We start from the raw sequence: 26,337 nt of genomic DNA, 5'->3' as shown, positions 1-26,337 counted from the left end.
AATCAATGACACGTATTCTGATATTATTTATGCTAGAGACTCAATCTCTTTTCATTTTTGTGCCTTATCTATTTTGAGATATAATAAAATATTATTGTAATATAAACATAAGGAATATAATAGATTTAGAACAACATTTAACACTAATTGGATGATTTTATTTTAAATAACCTTATCACTGGCTTGATCTGCGCTGAAGAAGTCGCCTAAATTGTCGAGTGTCTTCGTCTGACATCAATCAGTCGGGAATCCCCTCTGATAGTTTCCATTTATCTCATTTTCAAATTAGGCAAGACTATCTTTTAGCATAAGGCAGAATATCTTACAGTCGATATTCAACACCCTGTAATTGTAATACTTTATCGAACTTATCTTATAGTGCACTTTTTTACGAACAGAGGGCGCCATCATCATGTACAAAAGTCACCTAATCTCCATGGATAAGTAGTTTACGCCGTCACATCAAATGGGTTATGCAATTTGCATTACAAAGCTACCTTATTAAGATGTTATTAACATTCTGTTAGCCAACTATGGTTGTATCAGGAAGCTGTTTTACTCTTCCAGCACAAAGTCTTGTTTGTGCAGCAGTAGCAAAGTGACCACTTTCCTTACCCGTTACACCTAGCAAACCGGTGTAGATCCTGCCAAACGGCAAAAGACAAATACTACAAACCGACACGTTCCGGATCGCGTTATCTTAGACCAAACAAAAAAAAAGTAAAATAAAACGAAAGACGCCTTTTCTTTACCTTACGGGCGTGAAGGAAAACCTACGGTAAAAAGGCAGAAAGTATTCTCGGGTGATTCATAATTCAATTTTTACATTATGTCCTCCCACCGTGCTGCTGGTCCATGCTGCAAGTCGTCAAGCGCTCGGTGGCAAACAGTTTCTATCCGGTGCGAAGTTAATATTATGCCGCACGTTTATTTGTGTTTCGTTTGCTGTGCAAGCGTATTGTATTTTGTCTTTTCCGACTTTGAACACTTTAGATTTATTTTCCATCCCCCGTTTGCCGTGGGTTTAGGGGTACGGGGGGAGTTTTCACGTGACTACAAAAGGTTCATGTTTCACACTTGCGCCTGGTGACACTTTTGCCCGTATTGGAGGATGGGGAATAGAAAAAAAAAGGTCGAAACAAAGCGAAAATTTGTCAAAGATGACAGTTCACGCACCGTGGTGCTTGCTGGCCCAAAATCCAATCAACGGTTGTGGGGTTACTACAAACACACACACACACTATAAGCTGGGCTTCCACTACCACAAACCCCGGTTTGTCGTTTGCCTTAAACCAATTTTCACAGATCGCTAGTAATTAGCGTTCGTAAATGAATCGCTCAAGCATGGCTAACCGGCGTTAGGAGGATCGCCCGCGCCTAAGCTCCAGGATTAAGAATTAAAAACCCAGAAATCCATCCTCCAAAGTTGCGTGGTTTGTAGCTAGAAATTTTACAACAGCACCAGCTCGTCTCATAATTTTCGAGGCTTTTCCCACGCGAAGATGCGGCACTAGCCGCTCACTCGTTTCCGCCCGCCTCGGTAGAACGCCCTGCTTCCTTCGTGTAACCGAACACGGAGCTTGATGTTCTGGATGATGGTGATGAAGATATACGACCAGTTCGTTCGCTAATGGTGCAACATTCCATCCCCGACTTGGGTGAAATATTTATTCCTCAACTCAAAACAACAGCAAAAAAATGTAATTAACTCTCCCAAGTTTAGCAGCCAGCGTACGGAAACAAAAATGCCTTACAGACAGCTATTTCTTCCCATCACGAAAGCCAGTGGAGGATCAATCTCCTTGGAGGCCCGGGGCGGAAATATAGTTGGGGCCTCTAATTTAAAAAACGATACAGGAGGGAAGGGGAACATTGAGGGGACTTGAAATGAGACAAGGCGAAAAGCGCAGTAAGAAGGGGCCTTCTTCGCCTACCGTTTGATCCGCCGCTGGGCCGCCCCTAATCATCTTAAGGTCAGTGTATGAGACCAACCAGATGATGCGTCCACTACAGTACCCGATCCTGTTTCCACGGGGTGAAGCCGGTTGGACTCATGGTATGTTTAAGATACGTCGCCGAGGAAGACAGCCGAGACCATCGAGCACGGGGACAAACACAGATAGTGGTGCGTCCAGTAGCGGATCAATCCCCTTGGAGGCCCAGGGCGGAATTTTTAAAGAGGGGCCTATAATTTTGCTACAGCATTATCGGTGTAAGGGAGGTGTACTTCAAACATGATTTAACAACACCAGCAAAGTCTCTGAAAGAAAGCTCTCTTGCGTACACCTCAGAGTTCTGTTGCATAGCCCTGTAAACGGGCCTAGTAAACTAGTCTCCGCGGTACCGCGGAAAACGCGGCCCATGTGGAGACGGCCTAAGGAAGATGGATGAAACGGAAAGCATCCTTCATCTCGCTCAAACTTCCCATCGACTGGTACGAAATTTCATACAAAACCAGCTATTTGCAGATTGCCGATACCAGAAAAGCATCCACGGAAGAGGTAGCACCTTGTACAGCAATTTTGCTCGAAAACCGCCGAAAGGTATGCAATGTTAAAACACTAACATTCCCGTTGGTGAAGAAAAATTTCTTCGAAAACTACCAGTTTCCAAATGTATAGTACCAGGAGAGCATCCACGGAAGAGGTAGCTCCTGGTATTTTTGCCCGCCTAAAGGTATGCAATGTTTAAACACTAACTTTGCAACCAACTTGCAATGCAATGCGCCGTAAGGTATGCAATGTTTATACACTAACTTTGCAACCAACTTGCAATGCAAGTTTGGTGCATGCAAGAAACTTGCAAGATGGCGCCCAACTTCGTACTTGCATGCAACAAACTTGCATGCAAACTTGCATGCAATCTTGCATGCAAGTTTTCGCATGCAATTTCTTGCATGCAAACTTGCATGCAAGTTTGCATGCAAGTTTGTATGCAAGAACTTGCATGCAAGTTTGTATGCAAGTTCTTGCATACAAACTTGCATGCAAGTTTGCATGCAAGAAATTGCATGCGAAAACTTGCATGCAAGATTGCATGCAAGTTTGCATGCAAGTTTGTTGCATGCAAGTACGAAGTTGGGCGCCATCTTGCAAGTTTCTTGCATGCACCAAACTTGCATTGCAAGTTGGTTGCAAAGTTAGTGTATAAACATTGCATACCTTACGGCGCATTGCATTGCAAGTTGGTTGCAAAGTTAGTGTTTAAACATTGCATACCTTTAGGCGGGCAAAAATACCAGGAGCTACCTCTTCAGTGGATGCTCTCCTGGTACTATACATTCGGAAACTGGTAGTTTTCGAAGAAATTTTTCACGACCAACGGGAATGTTAGTGTTTAAATATTGCATACCTTTCGGCGGTTTTCGACCAAAATTGCTATATTAGGTGCTACCTCTTCCGTGGATGCTCTCCTGGTACTATACATTCGGAAATTGGTAGTTTTCGAAGAAATTTTTCTCCACCAACAAGAAAATTAATGCCCCGGTCCTGGTGTAATTTCGTTTATACTTTAAAGTCACAAAGTCGATTTTCTTCTTTGCATTTAATTAATTACATAGAAACAAATGTTATGTATAACCTAGGAAGATATATTTTATCAATTTTTTACCTTTTCAATTAAATTTTGTTGCTATAAATTAACTCTGCTGTTAAATTCCCAAAAATCGCACAATCGACAGAAATTGTTTGGGCCCCCCAACATGACGAGGCCCTAGGCGACCGCCTACTCCGCCTACCGTTTGATCCGCCGCTGGGTGCGTCATCAATGAGAATGATCCCCAGATGGAGCCGAATGCAGAGGAAAATTCATCCAATCAAATTACTCCACGTAAATATGCCGCGTATATATTGCATATCTTGGCGGAAGATCGCTTATTCTCTGATGCATCTGGGGGGAGGGGGATGGAAGATGTTACCTCTTGAACAACATGCTCTCCTGGTATCGGAAATTTGAAAACAGCTGGTTTTGTATGGAGTTTCGTACCAGCTAATGGCGATCCAAGTAGTGGCGTTATCGTTCTCCTTAGCGCATACAAACGTTTATATATAGAGACTAGCTTACTAGGCCCGTTTACAGGGCTACGCAACAGAACTCTGAGATGTACGCAAGGGAGCTTTCTTTCCGAGACTTTGCTGGTGTTGTTACATCATGCTTGAAGTACATCTCCCTAACACCGATAATGCCGTAGCAAAATTATGGGCCCCCCTTGAAAAATTCCGCCCTGGGCCTCCAAGGGGATTGATCCTCCACTGCACGTAGGCTGGACATTTTCACGGTTCAATCGAGGAGAGAAAACAATACCACATCACGAGAATCGCAATGGCAATAGCTGGCGAATATTGCGGAAGTAAAAATAAGCATTGTTTCTATTCTAGCATCTAACGGTAGGATCATTTACGAACAGATGAAAAAATCCCGTTCATGAAATGGAATACATGAATAGGTTAAAGTAAAAGGGCATATAAGGGTTCACGGGGCGGCCAGATGGTGTATTCGTAGCGCAGTCGGTCTGTACAAGACAGGACCACGGGACAATTTCATTTGGACCATCAAACCTCCGTACGCAGCACTGACTATCCTACGGGTAAATAAAGTTAAACAAAATAGAAATGGTAGGCTTAAACATCCTGAAGATGTCGTGCCGATAAAGAAGAAGGAGTTTGAGTACACTGCATACTTCTCTTGCGTAGCCGTGTAACCGGGCCGATATAGCTAATGAAATAAAAAAAAATTATCTAACCAAGGATATATAAAATCTAAGGATATTTTCGATCAATTATCTACCTTTTTAATTAGATTTTGTGCTATACATTAACTCTGCTGCTAAATTTCCAAAAATCGCACAATCGGCACAAGTTGTTTGGGGCTCCCAACACGGCGAGGCCCTAGGCGACCGCCTACTCCGCCTACCGTTTGGTCCGCCGCTGACGAAAGCTGTCAAGCGAGGCAGAAGTTTTCTGTGTTCGCCCCGGTGCTTTTTTCTTCTCGTGTGTAGATTTATTAAGTCACCAAGATGCACTAATGTTTGTGTCGTTTCGAGAAGGGGCTTTGTGAGGAAAGCAATGTCTACCATAGCAGCTAGTTGACCTTCGGGTGACATTAATATCGGCACAGGAAACCATCAAAGTAGACGCCGGTTGCTACGGATATTTCTCGGCTACCCTCCCATTCCTCCAAACGACCGATAACGTTAACGAGCTCGCAAGTGAGATCTAGCACGGAAACATTCAAACTCTTGCAACTAAAACAACTGTTAAGCCTCTCTCGGTAAGCGTCTTACGTGCAACCGGAGTTGCCATGAGGTAGTTAAGCTTTAAGAACTCACAACAAATGCCAATTGGTACTCTTGTACCACGGTGTATTTCCAGGTCTCTATGGAAATTCTGACTCACTGAGCAGCTGACGGTTAATGTCCGGACATTGACTAAAAATCTTTAAAAGACTTCCCAGTTACCACGAAGTAGTTAAGCTCTTAGAACTCGTTCCAATTCCTATTGAAGTTCTGTTATTGGACTCTTGTCCCACAGTGTCCCATATTCCAGGTTTCTATAGAAATTCTGACTCTCTGAGCAACTGTCAACCGATGTCCGGACATTGGCTAAAAACCTTTAAAACACCTCCTCACGGAGTTCCCAGGAGTTAGTTAAGCTCAATGAACTCGTAACATCCCTATTGTACTTCGTTCATTGAATTTTTGTGCCACGCTGTGTTATGTTCCAAGTCTGAGTAAAAATTCTGACTCACTGATGAACTGATGACTAATATTCGGACATTGTCTAAAACGTTTAAAAGTCTCTCTCAAGTCTTATTGAACTCTTATGCTACGGTAACATGATGCAAGGAATTACAGAAATTCTTAGCGACTGCTCCTTTCAACCAATGTCCGGACATTGGCCAAAATATCTAAAAAGTCACCCCTCTTGGACACAACTGATTATCCGGAAAAGTCCACAAAAAAAAGGTTAAAAGCCAAGATGAGGGGAGAAGAAACTATATAAAGTACTTCAATCTTTAAAGTGGCCCTACGCTGAGGTGCATCAGTATATCTGGCAAATGTGCGTCGGTGCCGCAGTACCTTGTTTCGGTGACCTCCCGCAGCACAGGAGGGCAGAAAAGGTTTTGACCTGTTTTTGCACCCCGAACCAGGGACCCGGAACGATGAACACCCGAAAAAACACCGCCCATCCTCCCTTTTTGAATGTCCCGAAAGGGTGTACCGTTATTTCCCACGGTATCCTTACCTTAACTATTACTGCTACAACTAGGCCGGTGGAGCTGATGAGAGTGTTGCATGGTGGAGAAGGTTGTAGGTTATATGCGGCTTCCCAAAAAACTTGTACACCGGAACGTGGCTTTTTCGCACAGTGGTTCTCGTTTGTGGGAAAACCGAAAATTATACCTCCCCCTTTCCACCATTTTCTACCCCGGCATCATCCGAGGCTCACTTCACCCGATGGGGACGGGTGAAATGGGAGGAAAAGTGCGAACTGTTCGTGTCTAGAACCGTCGTTTATTGTTCATTTAATTTATTGAGTTACAAGTACGGTGGAAAAGCAACGCAAGTCCGCAAGCATCCACTGACACGGACGCCTATGACTCTGCTCTGGTACCAAGCACACATACACAGAGAGAGCGAGTGAGAGAGATGACAAGCAGCAGCTAGAACGAGCGGGAAGGAAAGCGAACGACAGTGCCGTGGAGCGTTCCGTGTTGAGGCTGACGTGACTTTTCGGTACCGGAACAAAAGATTCAACCGCAGCAGGCTCTGGAAGCAAATCGAGCGCAATGGTGCTCTCTCCTGCAATGGGCCCGGTGTTGGCGCAATGGCCACACTCCAGCGGTGGCCTGCGAAAAATCCCGCAAAGCAAGTGAACGAGTGGGGTGACAACGCAAGCAGCCAACAAAACAGTGCTGCTGCGTGGAAAGTAGGGGGAAAATTTTATGCCAAAATATGCATAAATCATACCGTCATATCTTCTCCCCATACCACCCGCCCACCCATACAGCCCGGTTTTGTTGTTGTACCATGCTGAGCTTCTCGCGCTTATCCATGGGTCGAGCGATGAGAATAGGGGAACCGAGAACGGGGCGGACTTGCTTGGATTTAGCATGACACTTTATACGGTACGCTATCGGACGACTATCAGCATCCCAGTGTCGTCTCTTTACACAATCCGGTTTACATATTATGCTTGCCCCCGACCACTCACCAATGCCCTAGCAGATTCAATCTTCAATATTTACACGCACAGTGGGACGTACCACTGGCCACCGAACCGAACACCTCTCACCACAAATACTAACACTAACACTCAGCAACACACAAAAAAAGGTTTGACTTTCAATCCGGTTACCGGTTGGGGTTGTGTATCTCGGCACGGGAATTTATCCCATTCCATAAATTAGACAAATTAGCCCAATAAATGGACATTCGCTTCGCTTACCACATCAATACACCACGGATGAGTGACAGCGAGGTGGGGGTGTTTTTATTTTTCAACTTCATCCCCTACTCTTTTTTAGTAAGTTCTTTGTTCTTTCAACCGCTACCGAAACGTCATTCACGGATTTTGACAACTCCCAGCTGTCAGTTACATGTCAAATCAAGCTCCGATTTGATACACTGCAACCAGCTTCGGTTACTTCAATTGCGTAACCGTGTTGGTTGAATAGATACATTGTACACAAGAAACAAACAACAACCAAACTGGCGCACAAAAAACGTACTACACGTTATTTATTTTTGATGATTCCATTCTTTTCCTTTTGGATGAGTTGCAACAGTTTTTTTTTCGCCTTTTCCGACCAAACTGGCGCACGGTTTGAAGTTAATCAAATCGTTTCAATTATAGCACACCAAACATGCTGATGGTTTTAACCGGGGAAAATCAAAGCGGACGATGTTCACTCGCGCCTGGGTGAGCAAAACAAAAGTGAAACACTCCCCACAGTTCACAGTAGGAGGGGTTTCGATCAAATTTTGGGAAAAAATATTGTCTAGAGAAATTTTTATATAAAAATATATTTTTTACAGTTTACACCTAATCCGCCAGATGGCGCTCAATAACAGGGCGTTTTTAGTATATTTAATACAGCTATAACTTCTTCAAGATCTCCACTATCCTATCAATCGATAGCACTTGCGTGTATAAATTAGAGCTTGCCATGTATCTTTGCAATGTTTTCATCTAACAATAGTGTTAAGAGCCACTATTAGTTTAACAATTAGTAGTTACACTCCAATATTAGAAGAAGTTGTTACAAAATTTAAACGTTATATGGATTTAGAACAAACTTAAACCTAAAGAGTTTCTTTTGCCTAATGTATTTGGACCACCTCGTTCTCAAAAGCCAGATAAGTTAAAACCTTGGTGTTTTAGAGTTTACCATGTTTAATCCTGTAGATTAAAAAATCCTTGGTTTGTTGCTCATAGAAGGTTGGTTCTTCAAACTTTATTCCAACAAATGTCCAATGTGCAGTGAGGCTGTTCGGCTGTTTGGTTGTTTAATACGTTTATAACAGAGTTTTATTAGATCATGTTTATTTCCTCCCTCTCAACGACTCCCTTTAATCTATAGGAACCGAGAGGAAAGAAAAATAAAAGATGGCGCCTCTTCCGCGCAACCCTTGAGCAGTGCGAGGGCACTGCAGACATTGGAAATAGCAATCATTATTGGGGTGTCGGTTTTTGTTGTTGCTTTATTTACAGCACAACCAACAAATTCCTTTTCCATTTGCGATCCAAGTTTGGTATCATTTCTGGTGTCATCTTTAACCGCAACAGCTTCCAAAGACACAAGGGTACCTGGACAACCAAACAAAAAAAACCCCAAAAAACCTCGGTAATCTTCATTCTCGGGCTAGCCACGAAACCATTGACCCGGTCAATTTTATTGTAGAGGATTTTGGTGAACCCGACCCACTGGTTAATGCCATCTCGTTACACACCCCCATCCAAAAGCGCGGTCTGGTAGACACTGTCACTGGTCCCAAAACACCCAGAGCCCGCAACTGTCGTACGAAATCCCGGGTACAGGGAGCTAATTTTATCCCTTTTGTTCTAGCTGTAATAAGAATACATTTCATTTCCAATCCCTTTTCGATAATCGAAAGCTATGGGAACGGTCATTTATGGGTCGAAAAACAAAAAAAAAATGGCTACCCCGGTCGGTTTTTCGGGGGCACCACACGGTGCAAATGAAAATCCCAAATATAAAAGCTCTCCGAAAAAAATACGTCAACCAGCGCGCGTCCCGTGTGCCGGGTGGACATCCGAGCGACGGGGTGGGAGATGGGGCCGCGGAAAAGGGTTACAAGTGAATACAATTTTCTCCATTCATTTCTCGCTTTTAAGCGAGAAAATAGCGAGTGAAGGGATATCGGTAGTGAAAGTGAAAAATAACACCCAAATCCCATTCCCGTGCGGCGCACTTCGGAGCGCAAAATGGAGCGCTTTGGGCTTGCCAGCCGAGCTGACAAATTGGTAGGCGTGTTGGGAGAAGCTGGCGCAACAACGAAAAAAAAAATCAGCTCCAATATACACTCCCCCTGCAGAAACAGAAACCCTAGTAAACTTCATATGTAACGTTTGCGGGACCACTTTCAATCGTTTGCGCGTCTTTCGGGATGCCCGGGCCGGGGTGGTGGACGCCACGGTACGAACTTGTTCAATTGTTCCACCAGCCCGAAAAAGGTTTCTTTTGCTTTGTTTTTCCTTCCTTGTCTTCCTATCGCTCACTATCTAATTCATGTTTATTGTTGCGGCTCGAGTGGGCTCGAGACAGCCGCCCGAAGACGGGTGAAGCAATGGGAGAACAAGAAAAAAAAAAGATTCATGCACAACTCACCCCGTTGGGGTGGTAGCGAAAAAAATCCGATATAAGACACCGGACGGGGCGCAGCGTCTTGTTCGCTGGCTTCTGATTCGGGTATCAAATTTTATTGTGAATGGTATGACAGTAAAAAGAAAACCAAAACCGCCATTTCAACCGCATGGTACCGTAGGGTGTGGACTTTTCGGGGGTTCACTCGTCTCTTTTTTTTGCTACTCTTGCTTCGTTCAATAGTAAAAAAAATTAAAACAAACAGACGCCTAATGTTGTAAAACCAAACAAAACAAAACGAGACAAAAAAGGAAATGATCCGCTTAAAGCACATTTCAAGCAAAAGTGAAGTGGAATTTTCTTTTAATTGAGTGTGTATTTTTTGGTTTTTCCGTTACCACAATAAAACAGGGCACGGGAGAATGGTTTTTAAAATGTTTAATTAACCTTACATGACGTTTTCGTGGGTGGAATGAATTTTGGACCGTTTGTACCAGGTTGCTGGCAGCTTTTTTTAAATGTTTTTTGTTGTGTTTGTATCCTTTTTCAAGTGGATGCAGACATTTACGTAAAGTAATCTTTTTCGCTGTAAAAGGTTACGCCTTAAAGTATGCAGAAAATAAAACAATTCTGTTTTCAAAGCAAAAAACTTATTATCAATAAACAAAACTCCTTCTATTTTGAGGGCTTTGCTAATATTATTCCCACAGGCAGCATTTCGTTTGTTACAATATTTGCTACGACGTAAAAAACCATCTTTCGACAAAGTGATTGCATACATTCAGGCGTAACAATTCAACTACGGTAAAACTGTTGCGGATGTCGAAGTGGATTGTTTTTAAATTAAATGTCATGTATTAATAGTTTTATTACTGCAACAAAAGGAACGATTGCTTCAGATATTTCATTTTCAGAATATAAAAGAATTTATACGCCTAAATTTATGCAACCTTATTCACGTATGAATCATGTTTTTTTTTACCTAACGACAACGGAACGCGCCGAAATGTATGCAAAACGCTGTGCAAATTTTTAATATCTGCTTAATTGACTACTTATAATGACTGCTTAATTTTACTTAGCTGTAAAATACATGATTTGTTTTTTTTTATTTTTCGTAAACTTTAATACAGCTATATTACTTTTTTTATTTACTTTTATTTATTTACTTGTTTTTAAAAATGGTATATGCATTACAATCACTGTGATAAATTTGCTTTAAAGTGTGTAATTAAAATTTAACTATGATTTCTTCATTTCAACATCAATATCCACCCAAGGCGTGGTGTTGATTCACCCGAAAAGCCATCAAGTCAAAAGCCCATCCTGCTAACACACGGTTTTTCTCGCTTTTTAATTGCATTTCGCGCAGGAGTGGAACGATATGAACGTCAGATGGAACTCGTCCGAGTATGGTGGGGTGCGCGATTTACGGATACCACCACATCGCCTCTGGAAGCCGGACGTCCTGATGTACAACAGGTAGGCGAACCGATACCACCCGTTTCAATCTAGCTAATCACCCATCCGAACCGGGAGGGATCTCGTGGGCAAAAGCAAAAACCGATTAAAACAACCTCCATCCTAAGGAATGTAAGAATTACAGCCGCGAAGAAAAGGCGACACAACGGCCACGCGCCGCACAAGTAGGGCCACCCGCCGGATGAGTGGGTCGCTTCCGATGTTTAATTTCTGCTTGCTCAAACTGTTGACGGGAGCCGACCATTTCCTGCCGTGGCTTTTGGGGTCTTGGGGTTGGCTGAGGAGTTCTGATTGGATTTGCTGATTATAGCACCTTGTGCGCCATTTCCTTTCACCATCATTAAACACACTCCGTGGGCGAAGGTAAACAAAATACGTTGGGAAATGGTGTGAGCGGGTTTGCAGGAGTCATCACCTCGTGACGACTCATTCTCCTTCCATCCCCTTTCGCTATCTCCACCTCTGGGGGGAGGGGGGACGGTTTGAGTCTGCAGCAAGGAAATGATACGCAAGAAGAAACAAGAAGCAAAAGTAAGGAAAAAAAAACAGCGATAGAAATGAGCGAGGGGAGGAAAAAAGAGAAAAAAAAACACCGTCAGCGATAGAAGGTACAGTTCATCTTGTGTTTTGTAATTAAATTTCCTGTCCTTGCACGCGCGGTATCTTGTTGTTCTGGCACGTTCCCGACATTCGACGTACACCTGGTAAGCGTGGTACGATGGGGAGCGCACCATCAAAACCAGGAAATTGCCGATTTCCGAGTCAACTATCCAATGTCCTATTGGATATCTTTCGCTTGAGGGCTATGCTATGGGTGGTTTTTTATTGTTTTGTTTCACCATTTTTTCTTTCATTGCTTCCCATATTTGCCATACGCGACCAGCGGTGGGATTGCAATAAACTTACAAAACTAACATTTAATAATATGCGAACCGAATGGCGAAGCGCTGAAACAATTGCCCCAACCGAAGATATCCACCCGGACTCGGAGTTCGGTGAGCACTTTCTGTACACACTCGTTTTGGGGAGGGAATTCTGGTTGGCCCGGGAGGATGTGAGACGACCGTACCGTGCTCGGCTTCGCCGTAGAATTTAATTCCGAAATTCAAGCTCATTTCCATAATCTCCTTCAGGACCGCAATGGCGGGACGAGATCGCTCTCGAGTAAATTGTCCCTCGAGTGTGTCTCCGGCCCCGGTAAAGGTATATATTGCTTTTTCCGCACTACACTAATCTTTCACTCAAGCTACCACCTCGCTTGCCACTAACCCACCATTTACCTCTTCCTTCCAACCCCGCCAAGCTTCACTTGGTGCCGTATTCTAAGTGCAGTGCAGCTAACTCACTCCGTATGGGCAAACGCTCACCATCCGACCGGGTCAATGTTTCTGGTGCGAGCTCCCCCGGCCCCGGTACAACATTACAACTGGTCACAGGCTTTTTTTTTGTTGTGTTTCGTTTCGTGAAGAATTCCATTACCGGTTCGCGTCTGCAAATACGAGCAAAGCGCACCAGTTGGCCGAGGTAAGGGCAAACAGCCATATCGACAACAAAATATCGGCCCGGTAGCAATAAAATTCCATTGAGTGGGATGCCAGCGCCAGAAGCAATGGAACCATGACAGGTGAGGGGAGAAGAAGGTGGTGAGGAAAGGGAAGGAGAGAGAAGGAAAACCAAACCGTCTGTCCCTGCCACCATTGGACTACCCACCCTCCCCCCCCCCCCCGCACCGGAAGTCTCTTGGCGTGAACTGTTACCAGCGCGGCACTCGGCTGGTAATGGTAATTACGTCTTAAGTGAAGCGTAAGTGAGTTTCATTTACATTTCGACAAAATGGCGTAAAGAAACCACACGCACACACACGCACACGCGAACACATTTTTATGGCACCGGCGTGTAGTGAGCAAATGGAATGGACCGAAAAAACCACCGAACATCTTAGCCAGCAGCATGAAATTGCTCGTAATTCGACCCACTGGATGTGACTGGCGTAAAGATTTGTGAAGCGTATGATTGCCACCAGTCGTTTTGTAGTTGCGCGCTTGTGTAGTGGTTTTGTGGGCAAATTTGCCATTTGTTTTGTTTTGTTTTTTTTTTCTATCGGACCTTCCACGCTCTTGTTCCCTTTTTTTTTGTTTGGTTGAAGACAATGCTGGCAAAGTGTGCCGTCCGTCTGGCCGAATATGCGAGTTGTGTGCTGCAGACGTTGCAGAATAGCACACTGTTGATGAAAGCACATATACACACAGCACAATCTAAAGAATTTCGTATGCAAACCTCAAAATTTCATTTGGATAACTATGGATTTTAGTCATGCTTAGTGGATCAAGTTTCAAATTAACACACTCCTACGTCACTACATCCAGAGATATCCAGAGTTGAATATCCGATGTATCCTAACGTTTAGTTGAGGACAAATCTGATTTCTAGCTCAGAGATCTAAACGAATCTCTAAACTGGGTTAAGATCTTGGAAACTCTGCTCAAAAGATTCATGACTCCTCAAAGATTTCTTCCAACTTGATGACATCTCCAAGTTTCATGAATCGCCAACGATTTATATATCCTCAGAGTTTGATGATTTCGACGAGGATTCATAAATCCTTCAAGATTAATGAATCACCAAATATTAATCAATCCTCCAAGACTCATAAACACTCGAAAACGCCTCGTGAACCGTCAAAAATTAATAAATCGTTCAAATATTCTTCAATTTCTAAGAAATGCCCAGAAATGTTAGACCCTTATATTCTAGACAAGTTACCTAACCTAGAATAGTTGCTAGTTAAACAAAAACTGCTTCATTGGTTAACGTGAAGTACTTGAGTATTGTCTACATAACAGAAATTCTTATGCTCAGTAGGTGAAAATATAAAAAAAGAGAACAACAGGGTTTCTTAGAGATGTACGAATCCTTGAGGATTCTTAAAACTCTGAAGTTTCATGAAACTCTCAATTCAGAGATGGTGTAATCTTCCAGATTAATGGATGAAAGGGACTTAAAATTTGAAGTTTCGATGTTTAATGATTCTTCTTCTCTGTAGATATATTAAGTTTTCAAACTTATAAATACTGAAGATTCAGTTCAATGTCCACCTTTGCCGCATAGTGCCAGCGAACCAAGTGTCCATCATTAAATCATACCTCTGCACTTCTTATCTCTTCTCTTTTCTCTCTTCCGTACAGTGCGGACGAAGGCTTCGACGGGACGTATCCAACGAACGTGGTCGTGCGCAACAACGGTTCCTGCCTGTACGTACCGCCGGGAATTTTCAAATCTACCTGCAAAATCGACATCACCTGGTTCCCGTTCGACGATCAGCGGTGCGAAATGAAGTTCGGCTCGTGGACGTACGACGGGTTTCAGGTAGGTAGGGTGGAACGGCCGTAACCTGTCAAAGTCCGAAACAGATCGGTAGAGTCATTTTCCCGCCGCTTTGCACGCTGTCAGTGTACAACGCAGCACTGTCTGTCATACACCCACACACACACAACGAGTTCGGAGAATTCGGTTGATACTATCTGCAATTATCGCGCTATGGCAAGGCTTACGGGTTTTGCCTGGTTGTACGGAGGGTTAGAAATAATGCATTGCGGTTACGGCACTCGACTGCGACTCTAGCTCATTTCGGTTGGCGTCCCGTGTGGTATACGCCTGCCAGGGAGAAGGGGGTGGGGTCTCGAAGTTCCACGGATTGGTTTGAAGTGTACCAGCAACGACTTACTACAAGCGGACCAGATGGGAAGTCCACACGGGATATCCAATTTCGAAAAACACTGCCGTACGGAGGCAGAATCCAACCCGACTAGCGTTGAGGACATGCCCTTAGGAATGCCTGTACACACCCGATACTGCCTCCCGTAGACCACCCGGATGAGCGGGTGTGTCATACCAGGGCAAGATTATAATGTTGTTATTCAATTTAAAGTTCTAATTGATTATTTTTCCACAAAAGCCGCCACCGCCACGACGGGCTGGCAAATCTGGCCCGTGGTAGTGTCGACTCCTGTCGCTGCTCTGTCACATCCCATTTTCGCTCCACGGCAGCCGGACGGATGCAGACAGAGCCGACCGAGAGGTTTTTGGGCCCTTTGCCGGGTATGGCTGATGCGCATTTCCTGGGCGTTGATTTTGGCGTGTTTAATCTGTCCACAGCCACACAGCGACAGATACAGATACAGCTGGAAGTGGGTTCCAGCAAGCGCACGCTTAGGACTCACACTGAATGCTGTGTGCTGTGTTTGTACAGCAGTGTGCAAATGCAAATGGTACCGATTCGAACTCAGCCCACCGTGCGCTGATCTCCCCTCAGGCGTTGCAACGTTTTCACCTCCCATGGGAAATAGGCAGAACGCACCGGATAGTATGCATATTTTCACCATCATGTAGTCCTTCCCTCCATCCCCACCACACCCGTTCGCCATTTTGCACCACGGTGGACATATTGGACCAAAACGGGAAAAGGAAGGCAAACGGACAGTAAAGGTAAGGGCGAAGGATGACAGCAGCGCACGTACGTGCGGTCCGCTTCGAATGCAGGAAATGATATTACAATAATTGCAGTGGAAAAGCGGAACCATAATGGAGATTTATGCCCAAAACGGTTCGCCGTGGCGGTACGAGCAGATTGCACAATACCATTCCCGATGGAATGGGCAATGTGTTGCCGCGAACACGGCAAGGTTGATGGGGAGGGAGGGTTTTTTGTCGTTGCTGTTGCTAATGGGTATCGGGGAAAATTCAATACCGGGGCTGATGATGATGATGATCATGATGACCCGCTGCGGCCACTCACGGACGGCCACCCGGGGGGAAGCACGGGCAAAATGTCAATTTGTTAAGCTTTCCAGCGCGCGGCACCGTTGACCCGGGGGGGTCAAACTCAAAGGAGAAAAACCGCAAACATAAACACACACACACACACGCTTTAAAGCGCGGCTGCGTGTACGTGTCTGTGTGTATGATTTTACAAAATTAAATTCACCACCACTGGGCGAAACAGAGACCGATGCCGTAATAGAGGTATTTTGTTGCGTATTTGTGTGTTTTGATTGACCGCAAGCATGATCGATTGAGCGGGCACCAGCGGAATGTGGAAATGCTTCGCAATTTCTCTGCGTTTTGACATAGTCTTCATTTATTGCTGGTGTAGTACTCGATGGAGACGCCTGGTTGTTGATGAAAATGAGGCAAGAATAAAATAATACTATGTTATGAAGGATAACAAATGCATGGCAACACTACACCATTACTTTAAAATACAGCAGTTGGATTTGAAACCGATAGCTTTATGCTATGATTAACAGGTGAAAAATCAACACTATTTAGCTGTACTGTAGTAAACCGTAATGGAGGCGCCTGGTTATTGACGATATTTGAGCAAATTTTGAGCGATTTTGTTTTATAATGAACAAAAATTATACTTCTTTATAAATAGATGACAATTTAAACAAAAAACATACGCTAACATACGCTCAGTCCTCGTGAAGTGATTTGGTAATTAATAAAGGGGGCCTCAATCGACAACTGATCAGAGATTAGATGTTCATCAAATTAAATTAGTAAACAAGATCAGAATTTCATAAAATTACTCATTGCAATCACGCTTTCAATTCCTCAAAACGCAAGATAGTTTGTTTTCCCAAATTACTGTAAGAAACTGTAGCACATAACATCTCAGTAGACACAGCAGGAGCTGAAGAATAAAACAATTTCGGCAGACATTGAAAAAAGTTTAGGTACTGTAGGCGCAGAAAATTACAGCATCTATCTCGGTAGGCATGGAAAATGCTCTGACCTAAACTTCGAACACAATAGTCGTTGAAAAATGTACAAATTAAGATTAGTATATTGGTATCAGCTAGTCACGCATGCATAACCTGAAGCATCTTCTTAAACGTATTGGAGATTTTTCCAATTACTAAAATCTACAAACTTATCTTGAGTGTAAATAAAAAAAATATTTTAATTTGGTGTATAACTGTAGATAACTTTCACAGTAAAAACCCAAAACAGCATTAATTGTTTCAACATGAATTAACTTATTCTTTCCTAATTTAATTATATATGTTTACGTAAAAATTATTTCGTTGTACAAACGATGTAAACCAAATGAAAATGCTCATGTTCCAGAAAAGCAATGCGAACAAATTATTGTGATAATAACGCACCATTTTACAAAATCAAGTTATGAATATCGTACATCATTATGAATTTGAGTTAGGTAAATTAAAATTATTAATTAATTAGTACTCATGGAGACGCCTAGCAGCTGGTAAAAAAGGGTAAGCAGCAAGTATTTCATGCGACTGTTACAATAATACATGGTGTGTCTTCCACATTGATGAATGTGATTGCATACTTTTGTATTGACAATATTTTTTTTGGGTACAGTATATAAAACACAATTTCCAAGATAAAACTAACCAACCGATGGAGGCGCCTGGTGTTTGATAAGGTGGAGTAGGTTATAAGTAAATAAAATATTCTTTATTAAATCTGAATTTACGAATTTATCAAAGTAAATCAAAAAAAAATATATTGATAATACGGCGGAAGCCGTCGTAATTTAATTATAAAAAATATAAAGAATTTTTTATTTACTTATAACATACTCTGCCTTATCAAACACTAGGCGCCTCCATCTGCTGGTAATCGGATTCTTTATATGGGCTTTGATAAATGCAGGAAATGGTGGTGAAACATGATTATCTAAATTTTTCAACCAAAAAGGGAGAAGAGAAGATTTCTCACTCGCTTGTTAAATACTTGGGTAGTTATTTGAATTATAGCGAGCACTTCCATCCTAAGGCGACTAAGCTACTAAGCAGGCAGATAGAGAATGCCAAAAAATCAGCTCCACTCATCGGTGACATTCGTCAAAGTGAAATCTCGTGCGGTGAGATGATATTAACGTCACCTTGATGGATAGCTTCAGTCCCTCCTATCCCTCCCACAAGGGTTTGGCCCTTCGCTAGCATCGATACCGTCTCGGTGTGGTTAGCATTGTTGGTTGATTGTTTCGAAGGAATGTTTCACCCTTCCACCGCATCTCACCACCTACCCGCAGGCGAAGCGATGATTGTGTAAATAATCAATTAAATTAAGTCATGGCAAATTAAATTTCTCGTCTCGGGTGTCTCTCTACTATCTAGGACGGCACTCCCAGGGCGCAATGTAACATGCTATCCATTACGGGCGCTGTCTACTGGGACGGTGAGAGTTTTGTAATTCATCTTCGCCCGTGACGGGGGAAACCCGATCCCTTACCCGTGCCCGGATTTCCGGTGGACTTCCGCACACAAAACCGTTCTTCCCGGTGCCACTCGGAGCGACAGCGGGGTTTGGAGCTGTGTGGAAGCCCGAGCTAATAATTAATTGAAATTAACGCACCCAAACCAAACATTGTCGTTGTGGCGTGTGGAATTTTTTGATGCGGCGTGCAAACGTGTAGTCGTCTGTCACGTTACAGCTAGACAGACAGCTAGCGTAGACAATTACCAACGGCTATCGATCATAGAAACGCCGGTAATTTAAATTCAATTTCAATCCATCAAGCATGAAATTGATTCACAGCCTTCTCTCGCACACGCACACGTAGGTAACGCAAAAGATGCCCAAAAAGGAGTGGCGGCGAGGATGGAGAATAAAGGGACGAGAAAGAGAGAGAGACAGAGGGAGAAGGGGGTAGTGAGGAAGAAACGACAACATACAAAACCAGTGCGGGTTAAGGCGTTCGTGTGTCATTGTGTGTGGAGGGCACGAGTTGTGAGATTGCGGTTGCGGTGTGCTTAGTGAGCGCGCCGGCCACCCAAAACAGCAACTGACAGCAGATTCTATTTTTGCGTACGCTTCAAATTCCACGTAGGGATAGTCTCACTTGAACGGCACTAATTAAATTTTCCAACCAATAGCACCGAAAAAAAAAGCATCTGTACTGTTTTCACTGCGAACATTACCGTGAGGGGGTTCCGCACAATCAAATGAACCGCAATCAAACCCACCTTCACTCAACGTTGGCGCTTTTATTGTGAGCCGGTGAGTTCGTTGTTGTTCGTTTCTTTTTCTGTTTATAGTTATTTTACCTTTTACACAACACCACTGCGCACGGGGTTCGGGTCGTGTTACAAAAGCTCGTATTGGTAAACAATCGAGTGAGACGCTTTTAATAAGCGTACTTTCCCCCGGTAAAGAACATATTGAACCATGTTGCCCTCAAAGCAGCACTGAAATTGACCAATGCTCTAGCAGTATAATTTTGTGTTAAAAAGCATCACACTGCTTACTGATAATACTGAACCTTTTATTCAGCGATGATTCGTGGGTGCTGTTTCTCACTTTAATGAGCGCTTCTTAAGCGCTGATTAGCAGAGCAATAACAACGAATCTTACCTTCTCCCTCTCTCTCTCACTCTCTCTCGCTTACGCTCACTATCTCTATTTCTCTTTGTCCTCTCTCTCTCTTTTCTCTCGCTCTTTCTCCCTCCTCTATTTTATCTTTTCAAGCAAATAAAAGATTCTGGTTGGCTATGAGAATTGAACTTTAAACCCCTCATATTGTGCATTTATGGTACACCTGTCTTACCCTCTGTGCTATGTAACAGCCGTGGGATTCCGTCGCTAAAAACCCTACAAAAATCATAGACAGCCGTTTACAGGGGCTGCGCGATCAGCGTTGTGTGAAGATGTACAGCGTGTAAATTCGATAGTTACGCAAGGAATAAGAAAATCTCCATTGAACTTATTGTATTGTATAAAATCAGTATGAATAGAGCTTCTAATCACTAACAGGATGCATCGGGGTGGCGTTGAAGGAACTCGATATCTTAAAGAAGGACTCGATGTATAAAACAAGCGTCGAGAGAAGAAAAATTCTCTAAATAAGTTGAATTAGCGCAAGCTCCAGAAGTAGAATTGGAATTGGAGTAGAGGGTGGATAAGCTGGTACTCCACTCGGAGATTCGGTGTTTTAGAGACAAACGGCCGTTATTTCTCCATCAAAGTTGATTTCTTCCTACCGGGATACACTCTAGTCAGTGGGGTGAGTTTGGGTTTGGCGTAAGAGTTGAAGAGTCCCGCATGGGGAAGTGTTCTAATCTTGTAATATTTGCTGGGGAAAAGATTTATGGATACGCATTGTTGGAATCTGTCATTTGTCGTAGGTTGCTTGCGGTACGCTACAGTAATGTGTTGTGTTCGTATCGTTCCAGCTTGATCTACAACTTCAGGATGAATCTGGAGGAGATATTAGCAGCTTCATCACTAACGGCGAATGGGAGCTACTGGGTAAGTTTTCTTGAGGAAGCTCTGAAGAAACCTCATGAATTTTTCTCTCTCTTTTCCACACACACCCCCACTCTTTCTGTCTCCACAAACCTGCAGGTGTGCCTGGGAAGCGGAACGAAATCTACTACAACTGCTGCCCGGAACCGTACATCGACATCACCTTCGCGATACTGATCCGCCGCAAAACGCTCTACTACTTCTTCAACCTGATCGTACCGTGCGTGCTGATCGCCTCGATGGCACTGTTGGGTTTCACGCTGCCGCCCGACTCCGGCGAAAAACTGTCGCTCGGTAAGTATTGCCCCGATTCGGTGCCTTACGGTCTCAAGGAAACGCATCGCACCGAGGCTGAGGGCCATCGCCAGAGTGCAATGGGGAGCTCCACATGAGCTTCGAAAGGCGCCCGTAAGAATACTACCCAAACAGAGGCCGGGATTAAAAATGGCCGCGCTGGCACAAATATTTCAATGAAAAACGAGCTATCTTTAGCGATAAATTATCAACAAACGCAGTGATGTGCAGAATGTCCCTGAATGCCATCCCATGTCGTGGCAAAAATGTTGCCACCAAAACCCGAAAAAAAACACACACACACACACACACACACACACAAAACCCTTCATGCTGTCTCCACCGAAAAATAGGAAAGACAGCAAGAAAAAGAGCAACAACAAAAAATAAAGACACACACACACACATACAGGGAGATACACTGTGTCCGTGTCCCAGTGTTCTGGGTCCGAAATTGCATTTGCATCGATAAAATATATCGCTCCACTGGGGTTCTCCCGGGGAACGTATGTGGCGCAATCCGGTTGCTGCTAAACGGGCGCGACCCTGCACTATTCCCTGCACGGTGCTGGCAGGCGCTGCCAGTGTCAGAGCTCAAGATGGCAATTTGCCAACGATAACCCCAATGTCCAATGCAATTGCATACCATTCCGCTCTGTTTCGGGGTGCCCCCTCCCCCCCTGCCGTTTGAGGAGGGGCTTTTACCCCTTTCCCCATCATCGCTTTATACGCAGGAGCGTTTCAGTATCGGAAATCAGTCGCATGGCGCTAGACAAAAATCGGACAGAGAAGGATAGGAAGCAAAAAGAAAGAGATAGTGATAGCAGTGGAATGCAAAAGTGGTTTGCTGTTGTTTCTTCTACCGCAAAAAAAAAATGCCGGCAGTGGAGATCGATCTTTTGCGCTACACATTGCCACCCGTTCCCACAGCCTAAAACCACCCCCAGAAACCCTGAAACATTTCTGCAATAATGAATGCAACCATGGACGCCCGGAAAGTCCTTTTAGGATAAATTCCACCATCTTTAATTACCGAATTTTTTGCCAGCGGAGTTACCTTTTGAATAAAAAAAATACACAAAATGTACTACAACACTCCTTTTGTGGGGAGCATCCTGGGAACTAGCAGCACCTGAATGTATGCAATTTGGTGTACTTAAGTGCTTTTTTATTGAATGCTTTGTGGCAGCGTTCGAATAAACATTCAATAAAGCTGATCAAGAGTTATTAAATTTAGCGTTTTATATAATTTTTACAATTCACTCAATTCAACCTACTTGAATGATTGGATTGTTCAACCTTAGATATTGTTTACTACCAAAAATATAATTATAACACAAGTAATTAGTGTTCTACTTAATGAATGTTTTTGTGAAGCCTCATTCATATGATCCTTAACGTGGAATCATTCAAATCAGGAGTCGACTCTCAAGAGATTCATTAGATCCTGAATTTCAAAAATTACATTTGTTCAACCTCTGTTCTGGTACAATAAAAGTTGTATGACTTATTTAATCTGTGCAAAAAAAAAGTGTTGGGCGGATATTTTTGATTTTTTTTCTAAAATTCTGTCTACAATTCTGTTCTAAAATACTCTCGCAGGTGTCACGATTCTGCTATCACTCACAGTCTTCCTGAACATGGTCGCCGAGACGATGCCGGCTACATCAGACGCAGTGCCTCTCCTAGGTAACGCACTGTTCTTGGTCTTTTACTTGCTTCAAATTGAATTCTCAAATACTCCCTCCCGTAACCTGCAGGAACCTACTTCAATTGTATCATGTTTATGGTTGCCTCATCGGTTGTGTCAACGATCCTGATCCTGAACTATCACCACCGCAACTCCGACACGCACGAAATGTCTGAATGGGTAAGCTTAAACTATACCGCGACATTGAAAGAATTTTTGCCAGTAATTGCTTTCTGCATTAGATTCGCGTTGTGTTCCTGATCTGGTTACCGTTCATCCTGCGCATGAGCCGACCGGGTGAACCTTATCCACATCCATGCCGCCCAACAGTGGACGAAAAGAACAAGCAGCTGCAGGAGGTGGAGATGCGCGAGCGGTAAGTAAACAGGAGGGCGCAAGATGGATGTCTTGGATGTCTAGATTACCTCTCTGTTCCGACAGATCCTCCAAGTCGCTGCTGGCCAACGTTCTGGACATCGACGACGACTTCCGGTGCAATCACCGGTGCAACACGCTGCCACATAATCCCACCTACTACCGGACCGTGTACCGTCAGGGTGAGGATGGTAGTGTCGGACCGATCGGTGCGACCGACACGATCGGCCGTTCCGCCGGTCTCGGTACGATCAGTGCCGGTGGTGGCCGCCTGCACGAAACCGTTTCCTCGCACACCTGTCTCAGCTCGTCCGCCGAGTACGAGCTAGCGTTGATACTGAAGGAGCTACGCTACATCACCGATCAGGTGGGTCCCTTAAGCTCAATAGTTGCTTTGCTGGGAAGCTTGCGTCGTATAAGTGTATTATGCTCTTCGTGTGAGGTTTTGAGCGCCTGAAGGTATGCAATATATTTAAAAAAAATGCAGCTAGCTTAAAATTCGGGGAATTCCTGCGTAAAATGCTAATTCTAATAGACATCGTAGAACCCTTGTAAAATTACGGTTAAACGTCAGACCCATCCCGTGGTTGTACAATTGCCTGCATGCCTGATTAATCGATACTCATGGAGACGCCTGGTAGCTGATAAAAAAGGGGAAGCAACAAGTATTTCATTAGACTGTCACAATAATACATGGTGTGTCTTCCACATTGATGAATGTGATTGTATACTTTTGTATTGAAAATATTTTTTTTTGTGCAGTAAATAAAACACAATTTCCAAGATAAAACTAACCAACCGATGGAGGCGCCTGGTGTTTGGTAAGGTGGAGTAGGTTTTAAGTAAATAAAATATTCTTCATTAATATCTGAATTTACGAATTTATCGAAGTAAATATAAAGAATGTTGATAATACGGCGAAGCCGTCGTAATTTAATTATAAAAAAATAAAGAATATTTTATTTGCTTATAACATACTCCGCCTTATCAAACACTAGGTGCCTCCATCGTTAAACGTCAGACCCATCCCTCGTTTAAACAATTGACTGCATTTCGGCGCATAGGTTTTCTAAGGTTTTAATCGCTTCTAGAGTAGAACCTTAACCGCACCGTAATAATTTTAATTGAATATCGCTTTTGGTTGTTTTGATTAGGACAAAAAAATATTAATATCAACTAAGTAATACAAAATTTAATTTTTATTTTGTTTAATTAATTTTGAATATATTATTTCTAGTGCAACAATACATAGTTTGGGGCACAAAAAATTTAGATTATTTCTAAATTCAATGATTTACTCTACTACCTGCGCTTTCTGAAGTTTTATTGAGTAAATTTAAAAAAAGACATAGCATACTTTCAGGCGCTACAAATCCCAAAAGAATAATACCCTGTGAAGATCTGCACTTATACCATACCGTTGTGTCATGCGAATTGCATACCTTATTGGCCAATCAATCGATTAGGGAAAGAAAATGACAAATTAAAACACCACCCTCCAAAAACTATGCAATTCGATTGACAGCCGAAGCTTACCGTAGCGCTTGTTGTTCAACAAATGAAACCTCATCTATGTCCTGTTTCCCACACACACCATACAAGCAGCTCCGCAAGGAGGACGAGAGTGGCGAGATCACGCGCGAATGGAAGTTCGCCGCCATGGTAGTCGATCGTCTGTGCCTTATCATATTCACCCTGTTCACGATCATCGCCACGCTGGCTGTCCTGTTCTCCGCGCCGCACTTTATCGTTTCATAACAACCATCAGCACGGCGGCACACCGGCACCAACGGTCACCACGATCGTACCACTACTACGACCCTCCCAACCCGCACCAACACGACCACCGCCAACGCCGAACTCGGCACGCAACCCGGCGCCGTACAGGGCGTTGACGGTGACGATCAACAGGACGACAAGCATGGCGGCGGTTGCAATGGTTTCGCGTACGAGCTGCAACGTTGCTGCCCACTACCACTACCCCTTCTGCTCGTGCTGCTCAGCGGCCTGCTGGTGGCGTGCTGGTGGCTGGTACGCAGGCGGCACTCGCTCGCATACGGTCTCGCACAGCTGGTCACCGTTGCCGACTATCGCCTGCGACGGTATGTGTATATTTTCGTGAAGAATTTTAAGCTCATCAACGACACATAGACAACCGGGCGATAAACAGGCGACCAAGAGAGACACACACACACATACACCCACACATGCACGGGGGCTAGACGAATTGATATACGAGACGTGTGGAACGGCCAGCCCATCCACGTGATGGTGGAGCCCAACTACGAAACGAGTACACTCCGCGTACGATGCGGAATTCTTTTTTATAACACAACTCCCATTTTCGCTATCAGGCAACAAAAAAAAAAAGACAAACCAAGCAAAAAAATACAAACAAGTAATAATAGCGAAATGAAGAGAAAAAAAATACAAAACCTCCAGGCAGCAACACTACAAACGGGACAGAGAAATGCTTGAGTGACAGCACACATCTGCAACAAACTGCAACCCAATGGGTCGAAGATGAGATGGGTCCAGAGGTGCGAGGGGGAATATAACATAGGAAGGCTAGATGAGGGGGGGAAAGGGGGTGGGGGATACAGGGGTGAATTTTCCCAGCTTCCCAGCCCTTGTTCAGGGTAGCTTCTTCTGTCCGGTCACACAACGCCTCAATTAGCCACACACAGCGCGGAAGCGAACACGGAAGCTGCGAACGAACGGAAATGGGGTGAACGGGATACTACCGAAAGTACCATAACTACCGTCAAGAAATTCTACTGCTAGTGCTACTAATAACTACTGTTCGTACAACTACTATTGCTACTACTACTAAATACTACTACCACTACTACTACTATATACTACTAAAACGTCAACTACTAATAATAACTATGCGGAGGGCAGGAAACCGGAACAGCAAGTGGAAGAAACACACTGCACACACTCTCACACTTTACACACACGAGCAACTACTACTGCTTCTGCTAATTGCAACTACTATGATTAACATTTCTACCGATACAGTGGCGCCACCTATCCTTAGGCTGTGCTATTTGATCCTAGGCGAAGCGAGCTCGCACTCGGCGGAGAGCCTGCAAAAAAAGAAAAGAAAGGTGTATCGGAGGAAAGGAGCTAATAGAGGGGTAGCTCGTACGAGATTGAGCATCCCTGTGGGAATGACTTCAATACCCAACGGTGTTACTTTTGTGATTCAGTTGCACAGTCCCCTACATCATCTTGCCATTCGCAAGCTGCGAGTTACTTTATTAGCCGGTGTTAAATCTCTTCGTAGTTGAACAGGATTGAAGCGTTCGCTTCCAATAAGTTAGTTAGCTTGCTTTTTCGTGGCACCGTAGCCGCCGTAGATACAATTTGCGTGACAGAATCGT

General features: G+C 43.7%; 1 protein-coding gene across 1 annotated transcript in view; it reads left to right on the top strand.

Annotated features, from left to right (window-relative positions):
- Positions 1 to 25,513, top strand: part of LOC128306517 (neuronal acetylcholine receptor subunit alpha-7-like) — an 84,548-nt gene extending 59,035 nt beyond the window's left edge. Inside the window, exons 7-15 of the mRNA XM_053044049.1 lie at positions 11,198 to 11,307; positions 14,493 to 14,673; positions 20,517 to 20,592; positions 20,689 to 20,883; positions 22,486 to 22,572; positions 22,644 to 22,753; positions 22,816 to 22,949; positions 23,015 to 23,315; positions 24,554 to 25,513. Coding sequence (XP_052900009.1) covers positions 11,198 to 11,307; positions 14,493 to 14,673; positions 20,517 to 20,592; positions 20,689 to 20,883; positions 22,486 to 22,572; positions 22,644 to 22,753; positions 22,816 to 22,949; positions 23,015 to 23,315; positions 24,554 to 24,706 — 1,347 coding nt within the window. The 3' untranslated portion in view covers positions 24,707 to 25,513. The remainder of the gene's footprint in view (positions 1 to 11,197; positions 11,308 to 14,492; positions 14,674 to 20,516; positions 20,593 to 20,688; positions 20,884 to 22,485; positions 22,573 to 22,643; positions 22,754 to 22,815; positions 22,950 to 23,014; positions 23,316 to 24,553) is intronic.
- Positions 25,514 to 26,337: the final 824 nt, after the last annotated feature.

This window comes from Anopheles moucheti, chromosome X, assembly GCF_943734755.1.
Source record: "Anopheles moucheti chromosome X, idAnoMoucSN_F20_07, whole genome shotgun sequence".
NCBI lineage: Eukaryota > Metazoa > Arthropoda > Insecta > Diptera > Culicidae > Anopheles > Anopheles moucheti.
This window is presented reverse-complemented; position numbering and strand designations above follow the sequence as displayed.